At 34.9% G+C, this 13052-nt stretch overlaps 1 protein-coding gene across 1 annotated transcript in view; it reads right to left on the reverse strand.

The window, feature by feature from the left end:
- Nucleotides 1-7354: 7354 nt before the first annotated feature.
- Nucleotides 7355-13052, reverse strand: part of UPK3B (uroplakin 3B) — a 53692-nt gene continuing 47994 nt past the window's right edge. Inside the window, exon 6 of the mRNA XM_053707407.1 lies at nucleotides 7355-11304. Within this exon, the coding sequence (XP_053563382.1) occupies nucleotides 11163-11304 (142 nt within the window). The 3' untranslated portion in view covers nucleotides 7355-11162. The remainder of the gene's footprint in view (nucleotides 11305-13052) is intronic.

A 13052-nucleotide genomic window follows, 5' to 3' on the forward strand; every position in this document is an offset into this window, starting at 1 on the left:
GGGGTTAATAATTTTTAATAGTGGTGGCGATGTCAGGAGCAGCAAATTAGGGGTTAATAAGTTTAATGTAGTATTTGCGATGCGGGAGGGCCTCAGTTTAGGGGTTAATAGGTAGCTTATGGGTGTAAGTGTACTCTGTGACAGTTTAGTTATGAGTTTTATGTAACAGTTTTGTAGCGTAAAACTCATAACTACTGCTCTTAGATTGTGAAATGGATCTTGTCGTTATAGGCAACACAAGCTTTTTAGCCTCACGGCAAAACTCATAATGGCAGCGCCCATGTCCCATGAAGTCCCATGAAAAAAACTTAATTTTTACGTGTGCGGGACTGACGTTGCGTTACAGGCTAAAAGGCTTGAGGTACAGCTATACCAACAAGACTTGTAATGGCTGCGGTGCTTTTTTAACGCTGAAATAGCCCTTTTTTCAGCATTAAAACACAAACGCAAAACTTGTAATCTAGGTGTAAGTAATTAGTCTATTAAAAATTGCATTTATTCAGTAGTATTTATATTTTATATATTTACTGATTATTACTTACACACATATTCGAACTACATCCATCAAATGAGTTGTCACCATCATAGATGGAAGTCAAACATCCCAAAAGGCCAACTCATGAGAATAAGGAAAAACTGTTCCGATACCAACAAATGGAAGGAACAATCGCAAAACCTCAAAGAGAGGTTCTTAGATAGGGGTTATGATGCAAACACCATTGATAAAACAATTCAAGAGGTTGAAGGAATGGAAAGAGAATCCCTACTGGAATATAAAGAGAAAAAACAAGATGAAGGTACAACATTAAAGTGAAGGTAAAGTTACTTCTCTATGAAAATCTACTAACATTTTTTGCACAAAATGAATATGAGTTTCATTCATAATTTTTTTTAAATATCATGCTAAAGTAAGTTATCACTGTTTGTACTCACTTATTTCTTGTTGGCAAATTCAACCCGTTTTTTTGTTTTTGTTTTCATGGGTTGATCACGTTTCTTTAACAGCCTATTGAAAATCTGGCTGTAAGGAGGCCGTCAATCAGCGTCATCCGCCTCCCAGATGATGTGCGCATGCGATGACATTTCATCCTTCATCTAGAAATTAACGCACGCCCCAGTTTCAGCATGCCTAGTAGTAATGGCACCATAGAATGAAGTATGCGCATCCACACTTGTAATAACGATTCATGACTTGCGTTTGCGCAGAAGACACTGAAATCGATGTTGGGGAATACTGATGGTGTGTATATTGATATATCCCTCCTATATTATAATTTGTTCTATTTTGATAATTGTTAGGTCTGTTAGAGTGATCATTCAACTGTTCTAGGAGAGGTGAAAATCTATTTTCTAATTGTACACTGTTCTGGATGAGGACTTCGCAGCCTGGATGTAGATCGTTTAAGATGGACTTCAAAAACTGTGTGGATCTTCGGGGTTAGTGATAGGTTTTTAAAGATTTTTTTGGGGTGTTTTTTTTTTAGTTTAGGGATGCCCCTTTCAGGGCAATGCAAAAAAGCTAAATACCCTTTTAAGGGCAATGCCCATACAAATGCCCTTTTCAGGGCAATGGTTAGCTTAGGGTTTTTTTAGATAGTTTTAGATAGTTTTTTTATTTTGTGGGTTTGGGGGGGGGGTTGTAATGTTAGTGGGTCTTAGCATTTTTTCAGGTAAAATAGCTGTTTAACTTAGGGCAATGCCCTATAAAAGGCCGTTTTAAGGGCTATTGGTAGTTTATTCTAGATTGGGTTTTTTATTTTGGGGTGTTTTTTTTTTTAAATGGGTATTAGAATAGGAATAATTTTTATTATTTTTGATAATAAATTGTTTGTTATTTTGTGTAATGTATTTTTTCGTTTTGGGGTGGGTTTTTATTTTTAGATTAGGGCTTGGGCATTTCATAAAAAAACTGAATGCCCTTTTAAGGGCAGGATAAAGAGCTAAATGCCCTTTTAAGGGAAATGCACATACAAATGCCCTTTTTAGGGCATCGGGTAGATTAGGTTTTACTTTATTTGTATTTTGTGGGTTGGGGGTGGGAGTTCGTATACTGTTAGAGGGTGTTTGTTTTGTTTAGTAGCAAAAGAGCTGTTAAATGTAGGGCAATGCCCTACAAAAGGCCCTTTTAAGGGCCCACAAAAAGGCCCTTTTAAAGGCCCTTGGTAGTTTATTTTATTTATTTATTTTTTATTTTGGGGTGTGTTTTTTATTTTTTTAAAAGGGTATTAGAATAGGAATAATTTTTATTATTTTGTATAATTTTGTTTGTTATTTTTTGTAATGGTAGTTTTTTTGGTAATTGTAGTGGTTTTTTATTTTTTGTAATGGTAGGCTTTTTATTTTTGTAATGCTATGTTTTAGTGTAAGGCAGCTTAGGTTTTATTTGACAGGTAAGTTTGTATTTATTTTAACTAGGTAGTTAGTAAATAGTTACAATAAATACAAATTTTAACTAGGTAAGTCTACCTAGTTAAAATAAATACAAACTTACCTGTGAAAAAAAAATAAAACCTAAGCTAGCTACAATATAACTATTAGTTATATTGTAGCTAGCTTAGGTTTTATTTCACAGGTAAGTATGTATTTAGTTTTAAATAGGTATTATTTAGTTAATAATTGTAAGTTTAATTTAGCTTTATTTTAATTATTTTAAAGTTAGGGGGTGTTAGAGTAAGGGTTATGTTAGGGTTAGGTTTAGGGTTAGGTTTTGGGGTTACTAGTTTAAATTAGTTTATTGCAATTTAGGGGGATTTCGGTTTAGGGGTTAATAACTTTAGTATAGTGGGGGCGATGTGGGCGGATGAAAGAATAGGGGTTAATAATATTTAAATAGTGTTTGCGATGTGGGAGGGCGGCGGTTTAGGGGTTAATAACTTTAGTATAGTGGTGGTGATGTCGGGGATTGGCGGAATAGGGGTTAATAATTTTTAATAGTGGTGGGGATGTCAGGAGCAGCAAATTAGGGGTTAATAAGTTTAATATAGTATTTGCGATGCGGGAGGGCCTCGGTTTAGGGGTTAATAGGTAGCTTATGGGTGTAAGTGTACTCTGTGACAGTTTAGTTATGAGTTTTATGTAACAGTTTTGTAGCGTAAAACTCATAACTACTGCTCTTAGATTGTGAAACGGATCTTGTCGTTATAGGCAACACAAGCTTTTTAGCCTCACGGCAAAACTCATAATGGCAGCGCCCATGTCCCATGAAGTCCCATGAAAAAAACTTAATTTTTACGTGTGCGGGACTGACGTTGCGTTACAGGCTAAAAGGCTTGAGGTACAGCTATACCAACAAGACTTGTAATGGCTGCGGTGCTTTTTTAACGCTGAAATAGCCATATTTTCAGCATTAAAACACAAACGCAAAACTTGTAATCTAGGTGTAAGTAATTAGTCTATTAAAAATTGCATTTATTCAGTAGTATTTATATTTTATATATTTACTGATTATTACTTACACACATATTCGAACAGATACCACTTTACTTGCATGATGGCACTTTATTTATATTCCTTGTATGCGTGATCACTTTAGAATCCATTGACATATGACATTCTTCTAGTGCAGATATGTGCTTAAGTATATATTTTTAATTTGATGTATTAATGTTTTTTTATTTTCACGGCATCTTTGTGATGTATATATTTTTTCTCCACGCTCGATGGCTCCGTGGTTGCCGGTCTTCTGTTCCGCGGTCTCCTCCGCTACGTGCCAGCTTGGTCCTGGATGAAGGTAGAAGAGGTCGCCGTGTTGGAAGAAGATATTGCCGTCTCCAGGAAGACTTAACCACCTGGAAGACGACCTTCTCCGCCGGACTTCAGGAATGGTGAGTACCTATTTGGGGGTTAGACTATTATTATTTTTTATTTTTTTTAGATTAGGGTTTAAATGGGCTTGTAAAAGAGCTGAATGCCCTTTTTAGGGCAATGCCCATACAAATGTCCCTTTAGGGGCAATTGGTAGCTTATGTTTTTTTTTACTGTTAGGAGGGGACTAGTATTTTTAAATGTAAAAGAGCTGTTTAACTTAGGGTAATGCCCTACAAAAGGCCCTTTTATGGGCTATGTTTAGTTTAGATTAGGGGGTGTTTTTATTTTGGGGGGGCTTCTTTCTTTTCATAGGGATTAGGTTTAATTTTTTTATTTTTGATAATTTGGTTTATTATTTTCTGTAATGTTAGATATTTTTATTTTTTGTAATTTTACATTAATCTGAAGTAATCTTAGTTTTATTTATTTTTTTAAGTAATGTTAGATTTTTTATTTTAATTGTAACTTAGTATTTTTTATTTTATGTAATTGGGGTTAATTTAGGGGGTATTAGGTTAGGGGGCTTAGTAATTAAATTTGTTATTTGCATTGTGGGGGTTTGGGGGTTTAGGGGTAATAGTGTTGATAGGTACTTTGCGTTGTGCGGGTTGGCGAATTATGGGTAAATAGTGTTGATAGGTAGTTGGCGTTGTGGGTGAATGGCGGATTAGGGGCTAATACATATATTAGGTAGATCACAATGTGGGTGAATGGCGGGTTATGGGTTAATACATATATTAGGTAGATCGCGATGTGGGTGAATGGGGGGTTAGGGTTTAATACATTTATTAGGTATATTGCGTTGTGGGGAATTGGCGGTTTAGGGGTTAATACTTGTATTATTAGTTGCGATGTGGGGGGATTGCGGATATAGGGTTTTGACATGTCGGGTTTATTTTTGGGATGCGGGTTAGACTTTTACGGGAGATTAAACTTTTTTCCGTATGCGCCGGCAGTTTCTAAACTGCCGTAAGTCACTGGCAACTCCAGAAATGTGTATTTGAGCTTTGTTCAATTTGTAGGTTCTTTTTACCCCTTTTTTTTAAATTTTATTAGGTGCAAAGAGGGAATATATTTTTTTTGTCATTAGCGCATATTTGGAATCTAGAAACTTTCACTTTAACTATCTTCAAACCCCAATTACTTATGCCTGGATTCCCTTAATGGAGTGACTAGGAACAAAATCCAGCAAAGCTAATTTTTTTAATAGCTCCATTTTTACTACCTGATCTATTCCATCATTTAGTGATAACCTATTTAAGGTTCAGTTAATAATATAGTGGTTGCTATAACCAGATACCGGGGAATTTCTGATGCCATTTGCTATGACGCTGGTACCCATGTTACATATTACATGATATTTCTTATTTTTACTGAACTGTACAAATAAATATATATACACATAAACATAGTCTTTCTTACATAGGACTATTACTGCAACATGAATAAAATACATTTACACTTATTTCCCTATCATCTGGGAGAGGTGATTTTTAATAATTTTCTACAACTGGGCATATGTTTACTCTAGAAGCCTCAGAAGCAGATATCTCAAAACTTATCTTATCAGAAAACTACATTTTATTTTGGTATAGCTAGATTACAAACTAACTAATCTTGTATTGCAAAATCTACTGATTGCTTAATACTGTAGTGATTTTCATATATACATTTGTAAACGCATCACATGGTGTAAAAACAACATTTCTACTATGCCAAGGATTACATTCAAAACTATAACCTAAGGGCTTAAAGGGACATGAAACCCAAAAATGTTCTTTCATGATTCAGATAGAGAATACAATTTTAAACAACTTTCTAATTTATTTCTATTATTTAATTTGTTTCATTTTCTTGGTATAATTTGTTGAAGGAGCAGCAATCCACTACTGGTTTCTAACAGAACACATAAATGAGCCAATGACAATCGGTATATATATGCAGCCACCAATCAACAGCTAGAACCTAGGTTCTTTGCTGCTCCTGAGCATACCTAGATAAACATTTCAGCAAAGGATAAAAATAGAAGGAAGCAAATTAAATAATAGAAGTAAATTGGAAAGTTTTTTAAAATTGTATTCTCTATCTGAATTGTGATAGAAAATGTTTGTGTTTCATGTCCCTTTAATATATACATTTGTGCATTTATTGTTTTGCTTGGTATTTTGCTAAACCTATTGAAATCTCCATTTCTAGATTGTAAGTTCCCACGGGAATAGGGCCCTCAATCCCTCCTGTATGTGTTTGTAAATTTTGCCCTGTATCCTACAAGTCTTGTATTGTCTTATTTAAATGAATTGTATCCATGGACAGTGCTGCGGAATATGTTGACGTTAATAAATAAAGTATAATAATAATAATAGACAATCATTGGCAGTACAGGTACTGAAGCACTGTCACAAGATACCACAAGTCAATTTGGGAAATGTCTGCCCTGTTAGATCTGGCCCGGTCAACTGTAAGTGCTGTTATTGGGAAATGGAAGCATCTAGGAACAGCAAAAGCCCAACCATGAGTGTATCACGTAAACATCACCTATCGTTTGGTGTATAACTCACTCACAGAGTTCCAAACTGCCTCTGGAAGCAACATCAGCACAAAAACTGTGCATTGGGTGCTTCATGAAATGGGTTTCTGGGCCGAGCAGCTGTACACAAGCCTCACATGAATTTGCACAATACCAAGTGTCAGCTGAAGTGGTGTAAAGCATGTGCAACTGGACTCTGAAGCAGTGGAAACATGTTTTGTAGAGTGACAAATTATGCTTCGCTATCTGGGAGTTTGATGGAAGAATCTAGGTGTGGCAGATGTCAGTAAAATGCTACCTACCAGAATGCATAGTGCCTACAGTAAAGTTTGGCGGAGGATGGATAATGAACTAGGACCCTTAGTTCCAGTGAAGGGTCATCTTAATGCTACAGGATACAAAAACATTTCAGGCAATTAGGTGCTTCCAACTTTGTAGCAACAGTTTTGGGAAGGCTCTTTCCTGTCCCAGCATGACTGTGCACCTATATGCACTATTCATCTTTGCTAACCGCTGATTATCCAGAGTTCTAACATTTGTGTTTATTCCAAATTGTTTGTTCATATTATTGTTATTTTGTGGGGATAAATATGATGAAGACACAAGCTTTGTTTTTCAGATTGTTGTAACCTTGAATAGCCTTTATTATTAATAGGTTTATAGAGAACCTCATTTAGGGTGGGGTCTCTGGTAAATTCATGCTCCACCTGTGTGTCAGTCAGATGCTCAGTTGGTATTTATTGGTTGTGCTGCAGGCTGTTTCAGTATAGTAAAAATGTAAGAATAGTATATAATTAATTATTGTCAGTAACTTGTTATTTATTTTACAAGGCTGCAATGAATATATATCACAGTGAATTTTTAAGTATTAAACATAAATACTCAACATTAGAGTAAGTATTTTGTTAAGAAATATATGTAAACGTAAGTTCAAAAGCTGAAACATAAGGCAGTAGATACATCCAAACATTATCTAAATATTATAACTTACCAGATAATGAGGTGCATTTAATATTATGATTAATAGTATAATAATGTTTATTAATGATTTTACATAGACAGTGGCATACGACATGAAAAGCAAAATGTTTACAGAATGGATAATCACATAGATTACTTTTATATATAAAACCACACAGCAAATTAAATGATAAGGGTTACAATTAGGGATCAAGTCCTACAAAAAAAGTGTGGGAACTCACCAAGACTTCCATCCCCTCACACACACAGACACACTGTATTTATATGTATAAAATATATAAATTTTGATTAATGAAAGCCAGTTAAAACCAATGAAGGGTTGAATGGTTGACCTTTGGGCCTGAGTCTCCAACTCTGTCACAGACAGGGTCTCACCAACTTAAGGTGCAATAGTCCTATTTCTGCTGAGGGGAGCTTAATAACCCGAGAGCAGCCTCACAGAAATGTAAGCACCATGAGTTCCACACAGTGCGTGGTGATCACACAACAGGACCTCTGACACACAGGCTTACATGTATTATTTCATAGGAAGTGTTACTGTACATTACTAGAGGATCTCACTATCTCTCTAACCAGACTGTGTTCCAGTTCCTCCCACCATCAGTAGCAGTTTTTACTGAAGCATTTCGGTTCTCTGTCCAGGGGAAACTTAGTTCCTCCTGCAAAAATAGTGCAGGAACTCTGTTCCCATGCTTTTCTGCTGGACTTGACCCCTGGTTACAATTACTGTACATCTATTTCCTGTCTAATACTGACAAGAGAATAGAGCTTTCTGCAATGCCATTTACATGTTTTCCAACTAACATTTTCCTTCTCTCTATGTCCAGTCAACTGGGTTGTCAGGTTTCTCATATTTAACAGGACAGTCCAGTATTTTAGCAGGCTGTCTAGTAAATGACTGCTTAGTTGTGAAACATACCCTACCAGTGAATCACTAATTGTCCCTGAGCATTGCATGAATGATCCACACAATAAAAAAAACACATCAACAGTATACAGTATATAGTTACACTGGAAATACAATATGATCAGAACTAAAAGGAAAACAAAGTTTTATGCATGAAAATTCTATTTACATTTGTCATTATTTGCTATGTATTTAATTCCTAATTATAGCTATTAAGTATGTTATGTTTATTATTGCAAATTGGCTAGTACAATAGCTCTTAAAAGTGAGAATTTTAATTGCACAGTGTAAAGCATATTATTTCATTCATTCCTTTGTCCCTAGCAGGTAATGTACTTTAATCAAGGTTTGTAAAAGCGTAACAAACTCTTTAGATCTTTCCACTAAGGTAGCAGCATACAAATAGATCAATACCTCCTAGAAAGTATTACATATGATATATTCATGGTGCAGACCCTTTAAGAAATATGCTTAATACAGCGAAAGGGAGAAACAGTGCTAAAATATGCACTGTGCAAAAGAAAGGGAACACTTTCTTTTGCACAGTGTGGATTTTAGCACTGTTTCTCCCTTTCACAGTAATAAGCAAACTTTTTAGAGTCTTTTTTTTTCCATTGCCTTTAAATATAGTTACTTTTATGATAGCACAAGTGGTACATTGCTGTATATTCGAGCTGTCAAAGGGACATTAAAGGGACAGTCTAGTCCAAAAAAAACTTTCATGATTCAGATAGGGCATGTAATTTTAAACAATTTTCCAATTTACTTTTATCACCAATTTTTCTTTGTTCTCTTGGTATTCTTAGTTGAAAGCTTAACCTAGGAGGTTCATATGCTAATTTCTTAGACCTTGAAGGCCGCCTCTTAAGAATGCATTTTAACAGGTTTTTCACCACTAGAGGGTGTTAGTTCATGTTTTTCATATAGATAACACTGTGCTCGTGCACGTGAAGTTACCTGGGAGCCATCACTGTTTGGCTACACTGCAAGTCTGTCAAAGAACTGAAATAAAGGGGCAGTCTGCAGAGGCTTAGATACAAGATAATCACAGAGGTAAAATATATAGAAATATAACTGTGTTGGTTATGCAAAACTAGGGAATGGTTAAACAAGGGATTATCTATCTTTTAAAACAATAACAATTCTGGTGTAGACTGTCCCTTTAAATCGTTTTATATGTATATCAGAAATCAATTACTTCATTGTAAAAGATTTACATACAAAGTGACTGCTCTAAAAGAATAAAAAAAAATGTTTGTCATGTTTGCAAAATTTGCATTGGTTTGCAACCCAGGTACACACTCCTTGAAAAGTTTCTAGTTTCTATTTTGTTTATCTTATCCTTTTTTCTGTGACTTATTAAGGACAGATATGAATTAACTTCTGTACGTATCAAGCAACCACTGTGCACCATTGAGAATAGAGTTCAGAGTTTTACAAAATGCACTCCAGCTTTAGGGGAGTAAAACAGTTTTAGATTTAAATTAAAGGAAAAGGGGGCAGAATGAATAAAAGTGTATTCATTATGCATAATTAAATATTTTGTAGGGGAATTTCATTTTGAGTTCATTTTTTCTTTAATGTCCCTTTAAGTCATTATGGCAAACTTTTTTTTTTAAGATTCCAATGTTTTACAGAAGGAGGTACAGTGAATCTCAAAAGCCATTCTCACTAAATCTCTATTTACTAACGTTTGTGGCGGCAGCAATTCTATAGCTACAATAAATGGTGATATTTAAATTTTGAGATTACTATTACTCAGATCTTGTTCTGGGAAGCCGTTTTCTTACTAATTCCCAGGAAGACTTTCTAAAAACTCAAGAGGCAGAAATACTTATTATTTTCCTGTCAAATAATGTGCATTGAAGAGTTTCCACTCCATCCTCATTAAAATACAAGAATAATATTTAATGGGACAGTAAATTCAAAATTAAACTATCATGATTTCGATACAGCATGTAATTTTAAACAGCTTTCCAATAAATTTCTATGATGAAATCTGCTTTGTTGTATTGGTATCCTTTGTTTAAGAGTAAACATAGGTAGGATCATAAGAGTTCAGGAATATCCAAATATAGAGCAGGTGTATAACCAGCAATCCAACATAAATAAGTCAGGTTAATGTGAGTGAGCAAATCATACAAAAAATAATAATGCACCATTCTCTTTTTACTCAACTAGTTTAGCAAGTAAACTGTTCTCATTTCTCTTACTAGAAGAGTACAAGAAAGGAAATATTTTCTCAATAATATTGTTGGAAATAGAAGAGCACATTGTTTTATTTTATTTGAAGTCCCTTTCAATGCAGAAAGTTGGATACATGAAAGAGATAGAAATGAAAACTTATCTAAGAAAAAAAAAAAAATCAATCGTTTAATACAAAACATCCCCATTAGGCATAAGAAACTGCGCATCAGATCTTGACAATTTTTAAACATTTATGTATTCATTTACATTAATTTGACTAAATATTAAAGAATATTTTCTATAAAGGTCATCACTGGAATTATAAAAATGTTTTTCAGTGTAATAAAAATAATATAAAACAGATGACCGTGCTTTAATTTGTAATATGATTTCCCTATTCATATACTGGGCTCAGCAAAAAATAGGATAAAATATTTCCAAGCGGTTTTGAGGTGCACGAAGGAAAGGTCACTGCTTACCCCTGTGTCAAACCACAAAAAGTCCTCAGCCTCATATAATAAAACTCAATTCTTCTTTATTTCAGCATCCAAATAAAATAAACATCAACATATCGGCCATCTTGCATTCATGATTAAGGTCAAGATGGCCAAAACGTTGCAGTTTGTTCTATCTGGATGCTGAAATAAAGAAGAATTGAGTTTTATTATATGGTGCTTAGAACTTTTTGTACTCTGGTTTAATTTGATTTCTCTGGCACTTTTAAATAAGGCTTTAAAAACACCAACTGATTATCTACACTTTTTCTGCATCTAAAGGTGATCCTTCCTTTGATGCTCCACTGTACGAGTGGTGAGTTGTGTATTTCCTCAAACCAATTACTTCTTTGTCAGGTTCTTGCTTCTTTTCTGTTTTCGTAACCCCAATTAAGGCTTTGCTAAAGAAAAAAAAAAGAAAACTTTTTATTTTATCATGCAGAAATATGCTATTAAAGCATAAAACCAAACAGTTGTATTGATGTTACATAACTATATGTGTTCCACATTACATAGTACAAGTTATCAATATTATACTGTACATTCTGCAAACACTGCTGCCATCTAGTGTTCAAAAACATTCTTGGAAATGCGCTGCCATATACTCCTCCGGACATGCATGCTAACTACCTATGTATTCTCTTCAATACCATAGAACAAAGTAAATTTGATTTTCAAAGTAAATTGGAACCTTTAAACTAATGGGGTATGGAAGTGATTTTATAATCGTAAAAGGACATGAAAGTCAGAATTAAATATCTGTGGTTCAGATTGATCATGCAATTTGGAAAAAAAATAAATCTGAAAAAAATAATAATTTGACTTTCTTCGTCAAATTTACTTAAATCTCTTTTGTATTCTTTGTTTAATAACATACCTAGGTAGGCTCAGAAGCATGCACATGTCTTTAGCACTATATGACAGCAGTGCTAAAGATGCATGCATGCTCCTAATCCCACCAAGGTATGCTATTAGACAAAGGATACCTAAGAAAATTTGAGAACAGATTTTTTTATAAAAAAGCACATCATATGTAAACCATGAAAGTTTAGAAACCTGAAATCCAAAATTTGCATTCATGATTCAGATAGAACATCTAATTTTAAACAACCTTCCAATTTACTTCTATTATAAAATTTTTGTTGTGCATGAATTATTATTATTATTATACTATATTTATGAAGCGCCAACATATTCCACAGTGCTGTCCATGAGTACAATTCATTTAAATTAAACAATAATATAAAACTTGTAAGAGACAGGGCAAAATTTACAAACACATACAGGAGGAATTAAGAACCCTATTCCCGTCGGAACTTACAATCTAGAAGGGTAGGAGGTTGAGAAACAGGAGGTGAGGACTGCAAGATTGAGAAATATGTTAATTCAGAGTTAGATGAGGGAAATGTTGTTAGGTAAGTGAAATTAATTTATTATTGAGTTAGGTGGTAGGCTTCCCTGAACAAAAAAGTCTTCAGGGAGCATTTAAAAGGAAGAAAGATTAGGACAAAGCCTGACAGCAAGAGGGAGAGTGTTCCAGAGGGTAGGTGCTTCCCGACAGAAGTCCTGCAGACTAGCATGGGAAGAGGTGATAGTCGAAGATGCAAGGAGCAGGTCAATGTTGTATCTTAGTGGGCGGGCTGGAGTATACTTGTTTATTAGAGAAGATAGGTAGTGGGGAGCGGCATTGGTGAGAGCTTTGTATGTAAGGGTGTGAAATTTAAATTTAATTCTTCTGTGAATGGGGAGCCAATGAAGGGACTCGCAGAGAGGTGCAGCAGATACAGAGCAACAGGAAAGGTGGATTAGCCTGGCAGAGGCATTTAGGATGGATTGAAGGGGGGAGAGGCGGGAAAGAGGAAGGCCAGTAAGTAGGTTATTGCAGTAGTCAAGTCGGGAAATAACAAGGGAGTGGATTATTTGCTTTGTGGTGTTAGTGCTCAGAAAATTGCGAATCTTGGAAATATTGCATAGGTGGTTGCGGCAGGATGTAAAAAGTGATTAGATGATGAAGGACAGATTTGAGTCAAGTGCGATGGGGAAATGGTGATGGCGTCGACTGGGATAGAGAAGTCATAAGTCGGCATAGAGCTTGAGGGGGGGATTAGAAGGAGCTCAGTCTTGGACATGTTAATCTTTAGGTGGTGAG

Source organism: Bombina bombina, chromosome 3, assembly GCF_027579735.1.
Source record: "Bombina bombina isolate aBomBom1 chromosome 3, aBomBom1.pri, whole genome shotgun sequence".
Taxonomy (NCBI): domain Eukaryota; kingdom Metazoa; phylum Chordata; class Amphibia; order Anura; family Bombinatoridae; genus Bombina; species Bombina bombina.